We start from the raw sequence: 23,027 nt of genomic DNA on the forward strand, positions 1-23,027 counted from the left end.
ACATAGCTAACAAGTCAAAGAAAAAAAGTGATATTGTGCCGATATGTGCTTTTGCCCTGGGGGTGGTTGTCACCCCTTCTTGGGGGTGAAAAAATATTCGTCCAAAGAAAGTCAGGAAATGGATAAACTGGCTAATTTTAAGTAACTTTTGTTCTATAGAGTTTTTTCACTAAGTCAATACTTTTCGAGTTATTTGGCAGTGAATATGTTCATTTTTTCAACAAAATAACCACGCTTTTAGACGGTTTTTCGCAAATAACTCAAATAGTAAGTATTTTGTCGAAAAAACATTCGTAGCAAAAATATAGCCTGTAAAAAATTTAAAAAAATGGTGTATATATCACGTCTCTACACCTGGTAGAAGCAGAGTTATTGCTAATGAAAAATAGGTTCATATTCGTCAAATTCCAAATGGAATACTTTAACGTGAAATAACCAAAAATGAAGCACATTTCGGGGAAAACTCATTACAACTTATTTAAAGTGTTTAAAAAAAGCTTCATTTTTGTTTTATAAAAAAAAATTTCTAGCATCAAAATTAAACAAGTTACGCTCAAAATAAAGTTAGTCCCTTTTGTTTTTGGTAAAAAAAATCGAGAAAATCACCCCCTAATTAGTATCTTAAATGAACTTAATCGTTACGACTTCACAAGTTTCTTGACTCGTGTATATATTGTTTATATGATCTGTAAGTTTCATCGGTTCAAAATCCTTATTATTGAAAGGGCTGTAGTTAAAAAGGGTTGAACGAGTCACTGATTACGAATGTATGCAAATTTAGAAACACCAAATCTTAATCAATTTTTGTCTAACAGAAAAAAAATACATGATATTCAGAAAAGCAAATCTGACTTTTTTTGTTATTCGAGATTTTTGGTATCTTTAACAATTTTTAAGTTATTTTGAAAAAAAGCATATTTTTCAAAATTTAAATTTTTAAAAATTTTACTTTGAAACCAAATTTTTTCAAAAATAAGCATTTTGAACCGATGAAACTTACAGATCATATAAACACAACCTAAGTAAAATAATTTGTGGAGCGGTAACGATTAATCTCATTTAAGTTGCTAATTAGAGGGTGGTCTTCCCGATTTTTTTATTGCAAAAACAAAAGGGACCAACTTTATTTTGAGCGTAATTTGCTTAAATTTAATGCTAGAAACGTTTTGTAAAAACAGAAATAAAGCTTTTTTTAAACACTTTAAAAAAGTTAAAATGGGTTTTCCCCAAAAAGTGCTTAATTTTTTGGATATTTCACGTCGAAATATTCTATTTGAAATTTGGTGAATATGAATCTATTTTTCGTTGGCTATAACTCTGGTTCTACGAGATCTAGAGACCTAACGCGTACACCTTTTTTTTTACTTTTTTATAGGCTATATTTTTACTAAGAATGTTTTTTTCGACAAAATACTTACTTTTTGAGTTATTTGCGAAAAACCGTATAAAAATGTGGTTATTTTGTTGAAAAATGGACATATTCACTCGCAAATAACTCGAAAAGTGTTGACTTAGCGAAAAAGCTCTATAGAACAAAAGTTACTTAAAATTAGTCAGTTTACCCATTTCCGGACTTATTTTAGACATATATTTTTTCACCCCCTAGAGGGGGTGAAAGTCACCCCCAGGGCAAAAGCACACATCGGCACAATATCACTTTTTTTCTTTGACATGTAAGCTATACGTATGCCAAATTTCATGTCAATCCAAGCGATTCTTTAAAATTTAGAGCAAAAACCGTGAAAGAATGGACTATAAATAACATAGTATTTTATTCATAGTATCATGGTTTTCCACATTTAAAATCTGTTTGGACGTGTCTGGTTTCATCAGTACATTCTTTGATAAGTATTAAGCAGAAAGGCGTACTTAACTCAGAATTGACAAAAAAAGTGGAGTTAGCTGGTTTTAGCAGTAAGCCGACGATATTATAAACATATGTTATAGTCAAAGCCCGAATTTCAGGCACTCCTAGGTTTGACTAGGCAATCCTCAGGTCTGACTGACGGTCTTAGTCAAAGCCCGAAATAAATTACAGTTTCGGCCTTTGACTAGTCAAACCTAGGATAGACTACGTTGGCCAGGCAAAGGTCGAAATTTAATTATATGAAATCGGGGTTTGACTAGTCAAACCCCGATCAGCTATTAAAATGTCGTAATTTGTTAGATTAGGTTTAATAGAACGTCATTTTTTAATTGTAATGTTTTATATTGTCGTAATTAAAATTAAAAAATTGGTGTTTATTCTCGCATGTTGAGGCATTATGGCATTTAGAGTTGCACAATACGTTAGACCTTTTACACTTACATGGTTTTGAAGAGCACTTCTTATTGCAGTGGTATTTTATAGATCCTTGTCATCCAAATTTACACTCTTTTGTACTAATTTCTCTTAGAGACAGCTTAACGTCTGGAACATCTTTGAAATTATGAAAATTCTCTTATCAGATTTTTTAAAAAAAAGTGTGTTTATTGTTCCGCATTTCGTACCAACTCTATATAAACCGCCAATTATTGTTTTATCTTGTATGATACCCAAAATATTTCGAGCATCTTCTTGGCACGCGTTCGAGCATGCGTTGTGCACAGACAGAAAAGATAAAAATAAATAAAGGAAATGCGATTGAAGGTCTTCGTGCCCAGGCTAACGCTATGAAACAATTAAGTGAAAAAAAAAATTCCTCCAATTTCGATCGGAAAAATTGTAACAATACCTATACCCAGCTTTGATAGAGCCATAGAGGATGCTTGAAATATTTTGAGTAGCATACAAGATAAAACAATTAACGGTTTATATAGAGTTGATACGAAACACGGAACAATAAACACACTTTTTTCAATAAATCAAATAAGATAATGCAAAGAGAAATCTCCTAATTTCGAAGATGTTCTAGACGTTAAGCTGTCTCTGTCTCTAAGAGAAATTAGTACAAAAGATTCTAAATTTGGAGGACAAGGATTTATAAAATGATACTGCAACAAGAAATGCTCTTTCAAATTACGTAAATGTAAAAGATCTAACGTATTGTGCAACTCTAAATGCCATAATGCGTCAACATGTGAGAATAAACACTAATTTTTTTTATTTTAATTACGACAATATAAAAATAAACATTAAAATTAAATAATTGATGGATTCGACCGTTACTTGATGGAAGTTCATTTTATCTCACAATAAAACACTGAAAACTTTTGTTTTCTATACTTCCACAAAATTTATTATTTACAACTATGTGACTACAGATGTTTCGGCAGAGTGCCTTTCTCAAGTGATATAATTTACAATGTGTTTGCCTTTTTAAGTCTCTAACTGAAGAGGTTGAGGAGTGGGGAGCTCTTTGTCTCGAGTTGGTCATTCAGAATTATATCTGTATTTTTCAGTTTATTAATTTCCATAGATTCTAAAAAAGATAGCTTAAGGCCTAGAAGTGTCTGCTTTTCTATTGTTGAAAGCCCTTTTGTGTTCTGCTATCCGTTTGTCAAAAGTTCTGCCAGCTTGACCGATGTACGTTTTCGGACAATCACCACAAGTTAGTTTGTACACACCACTCTGTAGTTGCTTTCTCTTTCGGCTTTTATTGTTCTTAATATATTTGCTTAAGTTGTTGTTAGTTCTGAAAGCTGGTATTATACACAGATATCTAGTAAAGTTCATACTATAAATTTAGGTTTCATGGTTTCATAATTTTTTTAATAGACGAAAATAAAATACAGTGGAACCCCGATAAGTCGGCCCCCGATAACCCGGAAGTCCGGCTAACCCGGACCGATTTTCATCAGATAAACATTTTGATTTTCAATATTTTATATTTTTCAATTTAATTGTGGCTTATTTCCAATCAAAATAGTTAATTATCAGACAAACCTTTCAAGAATAAAAATGTATGTAATATAATATTTGAGAGATAATGTGTATGTGTGTATTTTTTTTGAACTATACGATATTAAAAATGACTCATAGCACACGCCGCAGAAACAACAGCCACCTGTCTGTAGTATCTATTCCTTTTTATTTCAAACTGTCAGCATTGTTTAGGAAAGACTATTTAAAAAATTCTTTTATAAACAATGGTCTTTAGTATTGTGTGTCTTGTATTGTTCGCTTCCATTTGCTTACGTTTGGGTTTGGTGTTTTTTTAGTAATTTTAATGAGTAGGTATTACTGTGAATACTGTGCATATTTATAAATATATTTCATGTTATTTCAATTCTAACGGAGTTTATCTGTAAGTATACCGTATTTTATTAATTTTTACCTTTTTCTTCGGCTATCTCGGATTTTCGATAACCCGGATCGGTCGCGGTCCCGATTAATCCGAGTTATCGAGGTTCCACTGTAGTTCCTAATTTGGATCAAACTGAAGATAATTCTAATGCAAATATTTTAGCACAAATATTAAAACAAAATAAAAACACAAATAATCAACCTCAAACAGTCAACGTAAAATTCTGGTTAACATTAAAATGTTAATTAAAAGTTTATAAATTTTATAAAATCTTCAAAATCAGCTGTAGCTGTAGATGCAGTACTACCATAACGTGACACAGGGTGACAAACAAAATTTCGACCAATCACGTGCCGAATTTCATACAATTTTCGATATAAGAACTTGCATAGTGTCATACAGGGCACAAATGTACGTACAAGAAATGATACAAGAAAATGTATACAAGAAACGATATCAGAAACGATATTAGAAATGATACAAGAAAATGTATAGTGTCATACAGCCTTTAATTATCTAGTAACGAAACAGTAATCTGACGGTCCTTGGTTGTGTTGGAACAAACCTTTTGTTAAACTTGAATATTTTATTTTGTAGTGATAATAACCGAATACAATTGTTAGAATTGAATAGTTATTAATTTATACTGTAATTTATAGTGCAACAAAAATATTTTCTTTTTAAAGATTTATTGACATAAACTGCGACAGTGAGGTTATGTATACAAAATCAAACTGATAATTAATATTGGAAAGTGAAGAATTTATATCAGATTAAGTGCGTTTTTACTTTCTGTTTATATTAATACACAATATCACTAGCGTGACACGGCATTTTTTTTAAATGTCTCATTTCAACATACACAAAGCGTCCTTATAAAATTTCAAAAAACCGCCACCATGAGCAGGTCGGTCGATTTTGCTTTGACACTTTGTTAACGCTCGGAGCGAATACCAAACCCAACTACGTGAGCCACTGAGCCGCGACGCCATCTATGAATAGAAGTTACCTTGAAGAAAATGCGGACAGTTTTCTTGATTTTATGAAAATGTGTCATCTTTAAATGTATAAATGGAAATCACCATATACATTGGCCGCTCAAGCGCACGGTTAACCCATTAGCCCCCACTGTACTCATTTAAGTTCGGCTGCTATTTTGACATACTTCGTAATTACAGGAAACTAAATACCCCTAAGTGCCGATTTCTCATATCGAGTTCAACTCCAGTTTAACCTGAACTTCTAGTGAACGTTAGTTTAAAGTCAAAATCATCTTTCTCAATTCACGTTCAACCGATGGCAGTTTAAACCATGGTTTACGCTCGGTTTCATAATCAGTTAATGCGGACTTTAAATTTTAAGTGGGTTCCTATATCAATGCAATTCATATGGGTAAATGTCAACGTTAAAGTGAACTTTAGTTAATGTTCACTTTAAGTTGATTATGAAACCGGGCGTTAAACTACGTTCAGCTTGAACGCCGAAATTCGAGCGTTCAGAACCCAGTTCAGGTGATTTCAAGGATTACACATGCGTTGTATTATTGCAACTTGACATATTGTTTTCTAATGCCCTGTGTCCGTTTCTTCTCGATCGACGTTGATAAATAAATGTTTGAAGTCGTGGAGTAAAAAATATGGTTTTATTGACAGCTACTGAATTACTACACTACAGGTGTTAATTAGGTAAAAAGTTATAATAGACTGCCCTAAAAAGACATAGCGCTAATTACACTCGGCGTAACTTCGAACAATGACTTACGCACTTGTTAATGAGGTAAGTATTCTAAATACACTGCGACTCAAAATAGTCCGTAAAGCTAATTTATAATCTCAACAAAAGTATACTAGTATAAAAGTATCAATAAGTTTTATTGCCTGTTGCATAGAAACAAAAAGTTTGAAATTTGAAAGCTTACCAAATCAATTTACTTAATCGAGGAAGCAATTGCAACACTTAGAAGTAGCAGGCGCGGATTCAAAGGGGGGTCAATGGGGTCAATTGCCCCCTCCTTGAGACTTCGCATGGTGTCGCCTTTTTTTAAGAAAGAGATAATTACGATTGAAAATAAATAGTGAGTTTTGTGTACTGTTGACAACTGAATAACGGAATGAAACATAAAACAGAATTCCTTCTCCAAAGTACGTGTTCTCGGTCTTACTGTATGATGTCGAGTCTTGGACTGTGAATAAAATCGATCTACTTACCTAAATCGCCTTGAGGCTTTAGAAATGTGGTTCTATAGAAGAAAAAGTATCTTGGGTGAAGAAGATTCGAAACTCCACAGTACTAGAACGTCTCATCAAGACTACTGAGATTATAGTATATAGAGTATAGAGCAGCGATTCTCAATCTTTTTGAGTCATGTACCATCTAAAGTTTCTTTTATTATATTTCTATATTTTTAGATTGTATAATCAAGACTTACTATGTACTACTATTTTAAGTTTTTGTGTGTTTTGTGTACCACCGCAAATAATGATATGTACCACCAGTGGTACATGAACCACAGATTGAGAACCGCTGGTATAGAGCATCAAGAAGAGAAAAGTGGAGTATTTTGGACATGTAATGAGAAGTTTCAAATATAGGTTGCTACAAAATATTATGCAAGTGAAAATAGAAGGCAAACGCAGTCCAGTACGAAAAAGCACTTCGTGGTTGATTTAGGGTGGCAGTGAATAAAATTAAGATAGTTATGATAGTAACCAACGTTCTGAAAGGACATGGTACATGAAGAAAAATAAAGTAACAGCCCAGCCCATACCGAAAGAGAATCCTGCGTACGCGAGTGACGAGAAAATTTTTATTTCAATGCCCCCTCCTTGCAAGGTTGCTGGATCCGCCGTTGGTAGGAACAATTAGAAATAATACTATTTAGCAATTTATTTAGTTTGCAGGAAGTTCAATGAACTCTAATGATTATTAAGCTATTAATCGATATGTTTCACAATTATACAAGGTGAAACTATAAATACTTAGGAAATTAAGAATAATGTGAGATTACAAATTAGTGGACTAATTTGTGATTGAACAACACTTGTAAGGTTTTTCCGCAATGTTCACTCTCAAATGTTTTTTCAAATACCTGTTTCACTCAACTCTTTTAAAGTAAGGTTGTATGTGTTGTTAAATGTTGTTTCAAATTACTTGTTGTATTAAATTGTTTGAAACAAATTTCACACTTGTAAGGTTTTTCCCCAGTGTGCACTCTCAAATGTGTTTTCAAAGAACTTGTCTGAGAAAACAGCTTAAAACAAATTTCACACTTGTAAGGTTTTTGCCCAGTGTGCACTCTTGAATGTGTTTTCAAAGTACTTGCTCTACTAAACTGTTTTAAACAAATTTCACACTTGTTAGATTTATCTCCAGTGTGCACTCTCAAATGTTGTTTCAAAGAAGATGCTGCGCTAAACTGTTTTAAACAAATTTCACACTGGTAAGATTTTTCTCCAGTATGTGTTGTTAAATGTTGATTCAAAGAACCTGCTTCACTAAACTGTTTGAAACAAATTTCATACTTGTATCTTTCTTCAGTGTGCACTCTCAAATGTGTTTTCAAAGAAGCTGTCTGAGAAAACTGCTTAAAACAAATTTCACAGTTGTAAGGTTTTTCCCCAGTGTGCACTCTCAAGTGTGTTTTCAAAGTACTAGCTTTACTAAACTGTTTTAAACAAATTTCACACTGGTGAGATTTTTCTCCTGTGTGTGTTGTTAAATGTTGTTTCAAAGAACCTGCTTCACTAAACTGTTTGAAACAAAATTCACACTTGTAAGGTTTTTCCCCAGTGTGCACTCTCAAATGTTTTTTCAAATCACTTGTACTATTAAACTGTTTTAAACAAATTTTGCACTTATAAGGTTTTCCTCCAGTGTGCAATCTCAAATGCGTTTTCAAAGAACCTGCTTGCTTAAATTGCTTGAAACAAATTTCACACCGGTAAGGTTTTTCTACAGTGTGCGTTGTTAAATGTTGTTTCAAATGACTTGCTGTGGTAAACAGTTTTAAACAAATTTCACACTTGTAAGGTTTATTTCCACTGTGCACTCCCGAGTATTTTTTCAAATTACTTGCTTCACTAAACTGTTTTAAACAAATTTCACACTTGTAAGGTTTTTCCCCAGTGTGCACTTTCAAATGTTTTTTCAAAGTACTTGCTTCACTAAATTTCTTAAAACAAATTTGACACTTGTGAGGTTTTTCCCCAGTGTGCACTCTCAAATGTCTTGTCAAATCGACTGTTCTACTAAACTGTTTTAAACAAATTTCACACTTGTAAGGTTTTTCCCGAGAGTGTGAAAACAAATGTGTTTTCAAATAACATTTGTAAGAAAACTGTTTCAAACAAATTTCGCATTTGTAAGGTCTTTGTCCAGTTGTAACTTCTATATTTGTATTTACGGTTTGTCCCTCAGAGTGATTACTCATGTAATTTTCTTCAGAATCTTCAATTAGTGTCTCCATAATGTCCATTCTCTGATCGTTTTGGAGATAACCTAAAATACAAACCAACTAATATATAAATAATTGAGTAATATACATATATAGTGTATACAATATACAATATACAGTATGTCCCTGTAAGTTGGAACCATAATATGGAAAACTTTTTTATTGTTAATTTTACAAAAAAAAGTTTTTCTTCATAAAAAGCTCTGTATGGTCTAAAACCTAAGATTCAACCAGCAACTATCAAATTTTATAAATAGTATACGAGGTATGTCGAAAAATATGAATTTCGCTCAAGGGTACAGTAGCTTTATTTTTCACAATATTGAAAATTGTTATTATGAAAAGTTGTTTGGAATTAAGAACTATATTCTAATATGCAACTACATCCTTCGATTTCTATGTTTAAAATTTTGTTTTGTTTAAAATGATAGTTTAATAGGTACTTTAAAATGTATACCTAATATACAGAATATCCCTGTAAGTTGGAACCATATGGAAAACTTTTTTATTATAAACTTACGAAAAAAAGTTTTTCTTCATAAAAAATTCTGCATAGTTTACAACCCAAGACTCAACAGTCAGATATCAAATCTTATGAATATTATAATATGAGGTATGTCAAAAAATATGAATTTTGCTCAGGAGTAGAGTAGCTTTATTTTTCACAATATTGAAAATTGTTAGTATGAAAAGTTGTTTGGAATTAAGAACTATATTCTAAAATGCAATTACATCCTTCGAATCAAAGAAAAAAAAGTTTGAAAATTTTTCTTAAATTATGGATAACTCTCATTATTTTCAGTTATTTCAATTATGATAACTCTTTTATTATTAATTTTACGAAAAAAAGTAATTGTTTATCAGGTTTTATCAATTTTACCAAGAATAAATAATTTTATCAAGAATAAATAAAAATACCTTTATTTTTCACAATATCGAAAATTGTGGTTATAAAAAGTTGTTTGGAATTAAAATTTATGTTCCAATATATAATTACATCCTTCTAATTGAAATATTCTGAACTATAAATGTACTTTACTCTTGATTGAAATTCATCTTTTTTGACAAACCTCATATAAAATTTGATATAAGATGGTTGTATTTTAGGTTTTAGTTCATGTAGAATTTTTTATGAATAATATTTTTTTCCTAAAATTAATAATACAAGAGTTATCATAATTGAAATAACTGAAATAATATTGATTATCCACAATTTAAGAAAAATTTTTAAATTTTTTTTTTCAATTGGAAGGATGTAATTACATATTAAATATAAAGTTTCATATTCTGAAACATAAAGCTAGTTTACTCATGAGAGAAATTCATATTTTTCAATGTATCTCATATAATATTCATAAAATTTGATATTTGATGGCATGAGACCACTTAAGAGTTTTTACGGTTATATCTAAATTGTTTAATAATATAATAATAATAATAATAATGGAGTTTATTCGTAGCAAATAAATTGTACATAACAAAATAAACTCAGTTTCTCACTGAAGTTGTAGGTACAACTTGTGCGTGAGAGTTAAATTTTGATTGTATTAAACACTAATTAATTTTAAAATTTACAAAACGGAATCAAATAAATAGTCTTTTTCGTTCGTTGGTCTCCAAATTTGGGCTCCTCTTCTTACTAATGTAGTTACTTTTAGATGTTGTTTATCGGACTTTTTGAATGTTTTTATCCATTTTTACAATTTAAATACTTATATGTGACATTTCAAATAAATCATTTTATTTGAATGTTCTGTATCTTCGCCCCCATCAGTAGCTGCCTGTTTTTAGTGTTGAAGTATAAGTCTTCAATGTCAAGTGATTATGCAATTATCAGCAAACTTTGTCTCAAAGACTGATGTTGAACATGACACATTTTATGGAAAAAATATTTATACCTACTAACGAAAGAACATGCGAACAAGTGTTTATAATTTAGTAACCCAAGTGCCAGAAGTAAAAGGTAAAGCTAGGTACAAGAAAACAGCAGTGGAAAAATTAAGCTTGTTTTTCACAAATGAGATGTTATATAATTGTTTTTATTTTCTTTGATATTTTGCTAATGTTTAAGAGGTTTAATAAATTAAAAACAGGTATCATTCTCGTTTAATTTCACTCCTTCAAGGATGTGTCAATGTAAAAATGTGTCAATGGAAACATTTTTACGTCAGTCTCTGACACCGATGTTAGCCTTAATGTTCAGAAAATCTATGTTAGTTGTGGAAGGTTAAAAAACAACTAAAAAGTATCTTACAATAAGTTTGTTGTAGTTCTATATTTTCTTAAAGAGATTATATTATTCTGTGATGTTTGTTAACATTGTTGTTGAGGGGATAGGTCCAAACTTTCGGCTCTACTGCTGTTTAAATGCATTTATTTATTTTTTTTCGAATCCTGAGAAAACTATTAAGTATTTTTGAAAAATATAAACGCAAAATGTAAGATCACTACCGAGGGTAGAAAGTCCCTGAAAACTTCTATAATGTTTATTCTAATAAGTTACAGGGGTGAAAAAGAAGAGAAAATTGAGTGTGATTTTAATTTCAAACATCTTATTCAAAATAAACCTTTTGTTTATTCTAAGGCACTTTCTACCATCGGTAATGATGTAATCTTTCAAAAATATTTATTAGTTTTTCTAGGATTCGAAAAAATGAACACCATATCCGTAATGATATTTTCCAAATGGAACGAACATTTGCTATCTTTGTCATACAATGCACTCAGTCAAACAAAATGTGGTGACAAGGCCACTAAATATTCGACACTGACTAGGAGAATAAGTTTCAATTTGCTGGGTAAAATATTTGCGCCTAGGCTCTTAAGGTGTAGCTTCGTAAAACTTTTGTAAATGGTTACCATAAATAAATAAATAAATAATAATGCTTTAACACCTTGGTTGCATTGAGTGCATTACGAGGCATATATGTCCTGTATACCCCACTTACCACTGTGGGTTAAGACACAGTTGACGCAGTCAACAGTTAATCCAGTATGAGATCTATTTGTCTCGTAATGCAGTCAAGGTGTTAAAATGTGCTCCAAGCTTATTGCCTTGTTACAACTGAAATTTTCTCGCAGAACTGATTCAAAGCAAGAATATAAAAAAATACTTCCCTCCAAATTCCTTAAGATTTGATCCTTGATAAGATTTGAGTTTTGCATTATTTTAAAGATGTGTTGAAAGTGGAACAATGGTTTAACTGAAGTTGCTTATGTTTGGAACAAAGTTTATAAATCAGATTCCTTCTTTTTCTGCGGTTCATATTTCTTTTGTTAAAAAAATGTGATTTAACTAAGCATTTTATTATTTGTACCTAATTGTCTCTTATAATATGCTCTTAAATTGTATTTAAGATCAAAATTATATTAGCTGGTATTTTAACGCTTAACTACAGAGATCTGGTATTTTTTACCGGCGGGCATTCCCAAAATGTGGATTTCGTGGTAACCTCACCACTTACCAAGTTTATGTGTCTCTGTACCTCTCGGGCAGTTTGTATAACAATGCTAGTCAAAGCGTGTAGTGTGTATTGCCAATATTTTCTTTTCTAGCACACATCAAAAATCTTAACCAGTAAAAATTGCCGGATGTCTGTTTTAAGTACAGTAGAACGTCAATAATCCAGATTAATTGGGACCGGACCTGATCCGGATTATCAAATTATTCGGATTATCGAAATTGCCTTAAAAAGGACCAGTATATACCAGTTATATACAACGAACATTTTAATTTTCTCTTATACAGTAAAGTGTCTAGAGGTGAAATTAATCAAAACATTTTTTTTATGTTCAAAAACTGTATTGTAATTTATGTATAGAAACATGTGTAAGTACAGTATAAACATTAGACACTATTTGGGCTTTAAAAAAAATGTGTAAAAGGTTTTTGAATTGCGGTAGAGGTTCGTTTTTTCGCAGCTAAGTTCTTAATTTGTTTTAAAAGAATCAGGTATTTTTGCTAAATATAAATCCGGATTATTGACGGTCCGGATTTTTGACGTACGGATTATCGACGTTCTACTGTAAGTATTTTTATATGAGTACTATATTTGGAAATCTAAAATATTTATATTATTTTTTTGTGGTTTTAGGGAAAAAGTACAGAAATGGACTGTGGAAGTCATCCTGGACCTTCAATGAAGGTTAAATTTGACGATAAAAATTTTAAGGTCCTTTTTGCAAAAATGGAATTGCCATTAATTCTGTGATAATTTTACCCCTTGCTGATTTTTTTTCATGGATGTAAAAATTTTCGTAGATGCTATTTTATTTCCTTTGTGATTCTATGTTACGTTTATTTGTTAAAAACAAGTCTAAATTTTTGTCCATAGCATTTATGGCTCTTTGTTTCAATAGACCAAAATGTCACCAAAATTCTCTTTTAATAGATTATTCTTTAAAAATAAAAAATCTTGTATAATATTATTAAAATGACTCATTTTAGCATTTTTCCCATATCTAGAGACTCCAGAAAAACACATAATGCATATTTTTTATTATTAACTTTATATTTTGACACTATTTTATAATGACCCCTAAAAAATACCAGGGATCTGAAGTTAGGTGGTAATATTGGGATGTCTGTAGTTAAGGGTTAAATACCAAAATTATATATACTTACTTCTAAATTAATATGGGTGGACCTAAATCTATTGTTACTAACCTTTTTCAGTTTTTTGGTTTTCTTCAAATGAGGTAAATTTATATTCATGTTGTTCTATCTCAGTATCTATAGGACATTTATTTAAGTCTAAAAAATAATCGTTTGTGTCATATGTACTTTGACTATTGGATTCCTCGGGAATTTCACATTTAAATCCATCCAGAAGAGCACCATCCAATAATTCATTATACTCTATTTTTATTTTTACTTTACCCGTTTCCTCGCCAATTTCTTGTTTGACTTCCATTTGATAACACTTGATATTATAACTATAAAAATTATATAGAAAACACACTCAGTAACAGTATGTATACCGTATAGACCAAATACAGTATATAGACCAAAAATGAAAATGAAAATAAAAAAAACAGAAAACAAAAAATAACAAAAATCAAATTTTTAGACATTGAAGTATGAAGGACCAATGAACTGTCAATTGTCCATACTGATATTGACAGTTAATTGTGAAGGACACCGACATAGCCACCTTTACTTAACAAGCCATGAAGTTGAAACTTGGCAACATCTATTGGTAGACCGATTAATTCTGACAGTTCTCATTTGTTTTTAAATAATTTTCACTGTATTTACAGAGAAACTGAAATATTTTACAATATTTCGTGCTCCAAATTATAAAGAACATTAAAAGGTATGTTATTAAGATGATTTTAGTTCAATATAATATATTTTTATATAAACTTGCGTGCATATAGAAATCCGTCCACTTAAAAATTCATTCATTCATTTTTAATGTCTCATATTTCCTAAACCTGTTGGTAGATTTAAGTGATTTTTATAATATGTTATAGCCTAATTCTTTAACAATACCGCTGTAATAATATTGTTGGTAAACAGTTAAATTTTTATGGTGTACCGGGCATTTAAAAAATACTGAAATTTAAACCCAACTATAGACTCCGGTTTTCTTAACATTCTGTTTTTTTGATTAATTTGCTTATGTTTAACAACTAGATTTGTTCTTTATCAATTCAGGGTGTTTCTAAATAAGTGCGACAAACTTTAAGGGGAAAGGAACAAAATGAAAAATTTTGACGCCTGTATTTTAAAGGTAATCATTTTTTTCGAATTCTGAGAAAACTAATAAGTATTTTTGAAAAATTTAAACGCAGAATAAAAGATTACTTTATTACCGAGGGCCAAAAGTCTCTTAGAATGAATAAAAAGTTTTTTTAATGACATATTTGAAACTAAAAATCACACTAAATTTTCTTAGTTTTTCACCCCTGTAACTTATTAAAATAAACATAGAAGTTTTCAGGGACTTTGGGTCCTTGTTCCTAACGTAATCTTTCACTCTGCGTTTAAATTTTTGAAAAATACTTATTAGTTTTCTTAGGATTCGAATAAAATGAATCCCGTTTATATTCTTTTTATTGGTTTTTTTTTTATAATAAACGTTACTTACAAGGAATTACTTTTAATATTATTTTGTACAAACTTCCAATTAATAATATTTTCTTGTTCGACTCAAAAAATACTATAAATTTTACCAGAATTTGTACTTTAAAATCGTAGTTACGAAAGCGGTAGACCGAAAGTCAGACTACGGACGTCATCAATTGCGACGTTGCCTTTTGCTCTTCATGGCTTGTAAAGTAAAGGTGGCTATGACACCGACCAAAGAACTGTCAGTAATGACCTTAGGCAAGGAAAAAAGAGAGGACGGGTAACACTCATTTAAAGTCCACGGTTCTTAGACATCATAATATTTATACTTAGACATTACCATAATAATTACCATCACAAACCATACATACTTATGTATTATATTTACACTTAGATTTATATTTATACTAATATTTATACTTAGACATTACCATAATAATAATTACCATAATAATTACCATTACAAACCATACATACTTATGTATTATATTTATACTTAGATTTATATTTATACTAATATTTTTTATACTTAGACATTACCATAATAATTACCATCACAAACCATACATACTGTACAAACAGACCATAGTAGTTTATGAGTATGTATGGTTTGTGATTACCATAAAGTCTAATAACCGTGGTGGGCATTACTGATTGATACACAAAACGCACAAAGCTTAAGTTAGGCAACCAATCATCCAAATTCCAAGAAGGTTCCAAGTTAAGTTTGTCAAGGATATGTTACATCATGCAAATGACAGTGACAGTTGTTTGTTTATAATTATAAATCAAAATCTACAAATCTAGCCCTGCCTGGGGGCGAGAAATTAATTTAATTCCCTTATCCTGTTTTGATCGAATAATATGGGTATTAAATTAATAAAAGTAACTGAACAGCTTAGGCTCTAGAAGCAAGACTATAAACAATATGGGTTAAAGCAGGATAATAAAAATGTTCTACTACAAATTAAAATTCACAGCAACTGCAATTATAGTTTTTACAATATTCACCATAATATATTTTACCAAAATCAGCAACAATGAAAATCTGGACCAATTTGAGAAGAAATACCCAGAAATACTGGTCCAACTGCCCAAATATGAAAAACTGTTTCAAATGAATAACTTTCATTATGTATTAAATGCTAACAAATGTGAAGATAGTTCAAAAATACAAGCTTTATTTGTAATTACGTCATATTTTGGCAATGTAGAAACAAGAAGTGCTATGAGAAGAGCCTTTCCTGAAGAAGATCTGAAGTTAATTAATTTAAAAAGAGTCTTTTTACTGGGTTTAGCACCAAATGATAAATATACTACTCAGGTGTCAGTAGAATCAGAAAGCAAGAGATTTAAAGATATAATACAAGGTAATTTTATAGAAGCCTACAGAAACCTCACATATAAGCACATTATGGGCCTTAAATGGGCAGCTGAAAACTGTTTTGGTGTTGATTTTATTATAAAAATGGATGACGATACAGTTGTTAATGTAGATAAGATTCCTGCACTATTAAAATTGTTGAAGGTACCTAAAAGCAAACATTTTATAGCAGGCTATGTGTTAAGGAATATGGTACCAATTCGAGAACCTGCTAATAAGTGGTATGTTACTCAGAAAGAATATGCTTTATCGTATTACCCAACATTTGTTTCTGGGTGGTTTTATATCACTACTCCTAAAACAGCAAATGAGCTTGTTAAAGTAAGTCAGATTTCTCAATATTTTTGGATCGATGATACTTTTATAACAGGTATTTTAGCGCAAAAGCTAAAAATAAAACACTTTGATATTAGTAAGTATTATGCTGAACATTCAGAATATATGGAATGTTGTCTTGATGATATTCGCAGCAAAAATTTAAGTTGTGATATTTTAATAGGGCCAAATGGTGGTAACAATAATTTATTTTATGAATTTAACAATGCTGTTAGTATATGCAATTTAAATTTATGTAAAAATAGGACCAAATCTCTAAAAGAAACTTGTGTGGCCAAAAAATCAGTTCATTTAGGGCATGGGCAGCCTGTAGTTGAAACATATAAACTGCATTAGTTTTGAGTACAGTAAAACCTCAATATAACGGACTAATTGAGAGAACAGGCTGTCTGATAAAGCCGAAAGTCTGTTATATAAAAATAGGCTTAAAATAAATCAAAAAACTCTTTTTGGAAATATGTACAGTGAAGTCGTGAAGTCAAGTATCGTCATGCTTGCTTTGGGTAATCTTGCTTTGAAAAAGGAAAAAGTTTCGTTTCCATTTTTGAAGTTTGCTGTTTTTTATATTCAACTCATAATACGAAAATGCCTATCATACAGTTGAACATCGCTATCTGATGAATAATTATGAAACGAGGATGGAAGTGAAGATAGCGAAGAATACAAAACTACTATTTTTAGCAGTGTTGTTTTCTCTTCTTCCTTCACTTCCATCCTCATTTTTTAGGTTAATAACTGCATCTGCTATTTCACTTTCAGTTACCTTCTACCTGACACTACTTCTAGCCATTGTAAAACATCTTCCTTAACTACTTCTTCTCCGGCATTATTATATATTGTCCTACAGAAATCAGGAATTTCCAACCCTTCTAAATCTATGCCTGCATCTTGGCTATAATTGTTTGACTGGATTTTTTGTCTGTTATATCCGAAGTCCATTAAATAGAGGTCTGTTGTATGGAGGTTTTACTGTAGTGTATTCAAAGAGTAATTGCCTATTTTTATTTATTTCCTGAGTAAACTACAACTACTACTGATAATTTAAATAACTTGTATTCCAATTTATGAATATATACTTCTTTTCACTAGATTTTCCATACTTCGTTATATTTTTGTTCCAAAGAATTCCGTTTAGACTTTTAGGCCTTTACTTGCTTCGAGCAAGTACAGGACAGGCACTACAGATAAAATCAGCCTAGATATAAGGAAAAACAAAATAGAGACTATATTATAAGACTGTCAGGAAAATCAAGGAGTGTACAAGATCATAGCGCTCATATAACAAATCCCTAATACAAATTCAGTTATTTTGTAGTTGGTACAGCATGTATTAATATCCTGATCATGGCTTAACTTAGTAATTCAAAACTGTCTTTTAGAGGAATTTCATAGTTTCTATCTTTGTGGGATCGGTACTCACTGGAGGGACCGCAGATATTCGGATACAATTAGCATCTCATTGTAAATACAATGAAGTCGACTTTTTAAAGTAGCAAGACATTTACTCAACACATACTACGCAAGGTATCTGATTGCAAAATCAACTGTACCAAGCTAATGGCCATTAGTTGTCGAGACATTAAGCTAAATAAAAAAATTTTAGAAATATTTTAAAAGACCTTGTTACTATTTATTAATATGCATAACCTTTTTGAATACACTTTACATGTTTGTGGCAAAATTTTACTTGGTAATTTTTGTATTACTAATTGCCAAGTAAAAGCTAACTTTAATTGCTTTGTATACATTGTGTAAGGCCTAATACACTATAAGTGACTTACCTATTTTACTAATAAATATTTTGTAAAGTATTTAAAAATATATTATGTATACAACTTTATATTTCTATTGTTATGCACTAATGGGAAAATATTTCATACTGAACTTATCTGTATTTTTCCATTTTTCTGTAAGCTTTTAAAACAACTAGAATTTTTTTCATTTATTTATTTTATTTATAAACGGTCAAGCGCAAGCCCAGTTACAATTAATGTTAAACTATAAATTCATAACAGTATATATGTATATCTATGGTTACAATACAAAAAGTTAATCTGTATTATTATATGTAATGTATAGTATATGTAATGTGAGGATTATATTAGAGATCATCCCTTCTTCCCTCATTTGCTGCTGGACTGGAATAATGTTAACAGGACATAATGACTGGTTCACATTATTCCAGTGTAGTAATCCAGTGAGTAATCCACTCTAGTGCTTTACTGAACTATTCTAGTCATTTAAAAGCTATAAAAACTATTCCAGCCAGTCGAAAGATCGGTAATAATGTTCAGTTCACATTCTTGCCAGTCCAATAATCCAGCACGTTACTTAAGTATTATAGTTCTGGGCTGTATGCTGTATCTTATCGTCCACATTATTCCAGTCATTCCAAAGCTGTAAGATCGGTAACACTATAGTGACAATGCTTTAATGCCATAATTGAGCAGTGCATTATTGGCCGTTAATACAATTCCAGTGGCGCTAGAATGAAAAATAGACTGTCATTCCTGTCAACTGAACTAGATACATTATACAGTATGTCCCTGTAAGTTGTATCCATATGGAAAACTTTTTTATTATTAATTTTACGAAAAAAAGTTATTCTTTATAAAAAGCTCTGCATGGTCCAAAACCTAAGATTTAACCACCAAATATCAAATTTTTTGAATATTATACGAGGTATGTCAAAAAGTTTGAATTTCACTGAAGAGTAAAGTAGCTTTATTTTTTACAATATTGAAAATTGCTATTATGAAAAGTTGTTTGGAATTAAAAACTGTATTCTAGTATGCAATTACATCCTTCTAATTGAAAATTTATTTTTTGAAAAATTATGGATAACTAACATTATTTTCAGTTATTTTAATTCAGATAACTCTTTTATTATTAATTTTACGAAAAAAAAGTAATTCTTAATAAAAAGTTCTGCATGGTCTAAGATCTAAAATACAACCATCTTTTGTCAAATTTTATCAATTTTATTCGAGGTATGTCAAAAAATATGAATTTCGCTGAAGAGTAAAATACGTTTATTTTACACAATATCGAAAATTGTTATTATGAAAAGTTATTTAGAATTAAAAACTATGTTTCAGTATGTAATTACATCCTTCTAATTGAAATAGTCTGAACTATAAAGGTAGTTTACTTTTGATCTAAATTTATCTTTTTTGACATACGAGTACCTCGTATAAAATTGATAAAATAAGATGGTTGTATTTTAAAGTTTTAGACCATCCAGAACTTGTTATTAAGAATCACTTTTTTTCGTAAAATTAATAATAAAAGAGTTACTTATCAGAATTGAAATAACTGAAAAAATAATGATAATTAGGTATCCATAAATTCTCAAAAAAATTTTTTTTCAATTAGAAGGATGTAATTAACTATGATAAAACCAATTTGGACCTATGGTGTTCAACTCTGGGGTTGCTCAAAGCCATCAAATATCAAGATAATACAAAGAGTTCAATCAAAAATATTGAGGATGATATTCAACGCACCCTGGTATGTAAGCAATAAAACCCTTCACGAGGACTCATCTACACCCTTGGTAGAGGAAGAAATTCCAAGGATCACAAAGAACTACCTTGATGGACTGAGAAGTCATCCAAATGATGAAGCAAGACTGCTGAACACTCCTCCCGAATTCACAAGACGACTGAAGAAACTATGGCCAACAGATTTAATAAATTAAATATACATATTGTGATCAAATGTAAAAAGTATAATAGGAGGGTTGCCACAGGGCAGCTTCTCCCTCATGTATTTAACATTCAAACTATTTGCTCATAGCTTCGATGAAGCAGATTGTAAATTAAAATATGTAATAAAAAAAAAAGAAGGATGTAATTGCATATTAGAATATAGTTTTTAATTCCAAACAACTTTTCATAATAGCAATTTCCAATATTACGAAAAATAAAGCTACTTTACTCTTGAGTGAAATTCAAACTTTTTGACATACCTCGTATAATATTCAAAAAATTTGATATTTGATGGTTAAATCTTAGGTTTTGGACCATGCAGAGCTTTTTATAAAGAATAACTTTTTTTCGTAAAATTAATAATAAAAAAGTTTTCCATATGGATACAACTTACAGGGACATACTGTATAACTATAACTCACTGGAATGCTTCATTTCACTGCAGGTTCACATTATTACAGTCACATTCCACCTCTCTACTTCTACTGGAATGCTGAACTGGACATAAACGGGTAATCCAACATTGGAATGACAGTTCACAGCGTTCTAGTTGCGCTAGAATGCGCGAGCCAGGATGAAAAATAGACCGGCATTCCCGAGTTAACTATCTATTTTTCGCATAACATTATTTAAGACGCATTCCAAACTGTGATCAACGGACATTATTCACGGCTCACCACATATTCCGGTCCAGTAATCACGTGAGTCAATCCAGTACAGGGCTGGACTGGGATAATGTGAACCGGACATTGCAGTGATATCAATGTATTTAACTTAGAACAAAACTTACACATTAAATCTTTAACTTACATAAGCAAATGTGAAAAGAAGCAAAATTGAAAATGTGAACAAATAAATTAAAATCTACAAATACATACTTGTACACTAGTGGCCAAAATTCTGGAAACTTTACAAAATTTTTAGTTTTGTAGCAGCATTCATCTCGATGAAACTTGTTGCATTCGATTCGTAAAAGACCGGCATTCCAGTTAACTATCTATTTTTCGCATAACCACTCGCATTCCAAACTGTGATCAACGGACATTATTCACGGCTCACATATTCCAGTCCAGTAATCACGTGAGTCAATCCAGTACAGGGCTGGACTGGGATAATGTGAACCGGACATTGCAGTGATATCAATGTATTTAACTAGGACAAAACGTACACATTAAATCTTTAACTTACATAAGCAAATGTGAAAAGAAGCAAAATTGAAAATGTGAAAAAATAAATTAAAATCTACAAATACGTACTTGTAGTATATGTAGGATAGACACAAGCATAATATGACAACTTGTCTTTTATCTTAGGAAAGGTATGAGAGCAAGAACAAAGAAGATCTAGAGGAGACTCTTAGACAGATCGGTAAAGGGGACAGATATGAGTATGCTCTTTTAGAAAATTGACTATACGACCTAATAGTGAAATTGTGGAATATCTTTTAAATTTTTTTAAATTGAATTTTTGTTTCGACTCATCGAGAGCCTTGTATAATTGATACGGCGGTAGCTACGCCCCTGCATACGTTAACAGTATCAATAAGAGAATATGATAAAAGAATACAGATAGATATAAAAATAAATGAACATAGATAAGTAAAAACAATTATTTTGTGTCGATAATTAGCTACTTTTGATTGTTATATCACTATAAATATTAATGTACAAAGTATAATAAAGAAAAAACAGATGTTAACTACAGTATGCCAGATTTTCCCTTCGTGTATATAGGTTTTTGGGGTCAACAACAGTATTTATATACACATGAGTGAAAAGACACTAAACTTGTTAAAAATGTATTGAAAATTTTATATTAAAATATTGTTTATATTTATTTAAATTATATATTTTTACATGTTTGTGTAAAATAAAACCATGACTAAGTATATTGATTTTAATTTTAATCTCCTTCATCTAATCCATCGAACATTATTCCTTCATGTTTTCATGCAGAATTTACAGTGATTATATTCCAGTATACTGATATATTATGGGATATATGACGAGAGCAGATAAATAATACTCCAGGTCATTATGCAAGGAAAAAGATCCATAGGAAGGAGACGTAACTGATGGCTGAAGAACCTTATGAAATTGTTTGGATCTAATAACAACGAATTATTTAGAGCCGCGGTCTCAAAAGTAATAATCGCTATGATGATTGCCAACCTTCGAAGCGGAGACGGCACCTAGAGAAGAATATATTCCAGTCAATGCATAGGCGTAACCAGGGGGGGGTTGTAACCCCCCCCCATTTGGTTGTACTTTGAGCTCTATACGCTTAACACCATTACTATTCCATACCCCCAGAGACCATTCAGTAGTTGTAACCCCCCCTTAGGATCATCCTGGTTACGCCGTTGAGTCAATGAGAGCAAAAATAGGATATTACCTTCAATCTCTATCGGAAATTTTGGCAATAGGCTCTACTTACCTCCTAATTCATACCCTATGCCGATGTCTGCTTATTATTTTTTAGGGGTGAAAACTACCCCTTATTGCCAAAATTGAATGAAACTAGTTGTAAATACACTAAGCATCAAAATTAACGCACCACCTTAAAAATGGGACATTTTTGATGTCTCGTATCTCCTAAACCTGTTGTCCGATTTGGGTGATTTTTTTAGTATATTATAACTTTATTCTTCAAGAATATCGATGTAATAATATTATTGCTAAAGAGGTAAGTGCCATTGTATACCGGGTGTATCAATGATAGTGTGTTTTTTCCTCAAAGTTTGGAACACCCTGTGGAATAGTCTAGCGTACATAAAATATTGAAATTAAAACTCAACTGTAGCCTTAGACTTTCTTAACATTTTGCTTTTTGATTCATTCGCTTA

The 23,027-nt window shown here is 30.9% G+C and overlaps 2 protein-coding genes across 2 annotated transcripts; one reads left to right on the plus strand and one right to left on the minus strand.

Annotated features, from left to right (window-relative positions):
- Positions 1–5,849: 5,849 nt before the first annotated feature.
- Positions 5,850–13,760, minus strand: LOC126881846 (zinc finger protein 112-like). Its single transcript, XM_050646463.1, has 2 exons — positions 13,346–13,760; positions 5,850–8,723 (listed from the first exon to the last, which is right to left on the minus strand). The coding sequence occupies exons 1-2, from the start codon at positions 13,590–13,592 to the stop codon at positions 7,333–7,335; spliced, it is 1,638 nt and encodes a 545-aa protein (XP_050502420.1). The 5' UTR covers positions 13,593–13,760; the 3' UTR covers positions 5,850–7,332.
- Positions 13,761–15,510: 1,750 nt separating this feature from the next.
- LOC126881849 (beta-1,3-galactosyltransferase 5) lies at positions 15,511–22,070 on the plus strand. The gene has a single exon (XM_050646467.1). The coding sequence runs from the start codon at positions 15,705–15,707 to the stop codon at positions 16,806–16,808; it is 1,104 nt and encodes a 367-aa protein (XP_050502424.1). The 5' UTR covers positions 15,511–15,704; the 3' UTR covers positions 16,809–22,070.
- Positions 22,071–23,027: the final 957 nt, after the last annotated feature.

The sequence above is a fragment of the Diabrotica virgifera genome, chromosome 3, assembly GCF_917563875.1.
Source record: "Diabrotica virgifera virgifera chromosome 3, PGI_DIABVI_V3a".
In the NCBI taxonomy this organism is placed as follows: domain Eukaryota; kingdom Metazoa; phylum Arthropoda; class Insecta; order Coleoptera; family Chrysomelidae; genus Diabrotica; species Diabrotica virgifera.

Coding starts and splice junctions, on each gene's coding strand:
- LOC126881846 (XM_050646463.1), bottom strand. CDS start 13,592: ATGGAAGTCAAACAAGAAATTGGCGAGGAAACGGGTAAAGTAAAAATA. Junction 8,724..13,345: donor AAACCAAAAAACTGAAAAAG/GTTAGTAACAAT, acceptor TTTGTATTTTAG/GTTATCTCCAAAACGATCAG.
- LOC126881849 (XM_050646467.1), top strand. CDS start 15,705: ATGTTCTACTACAAATTAAAATTCACAGCAACTGCAATTATAGTTTTT.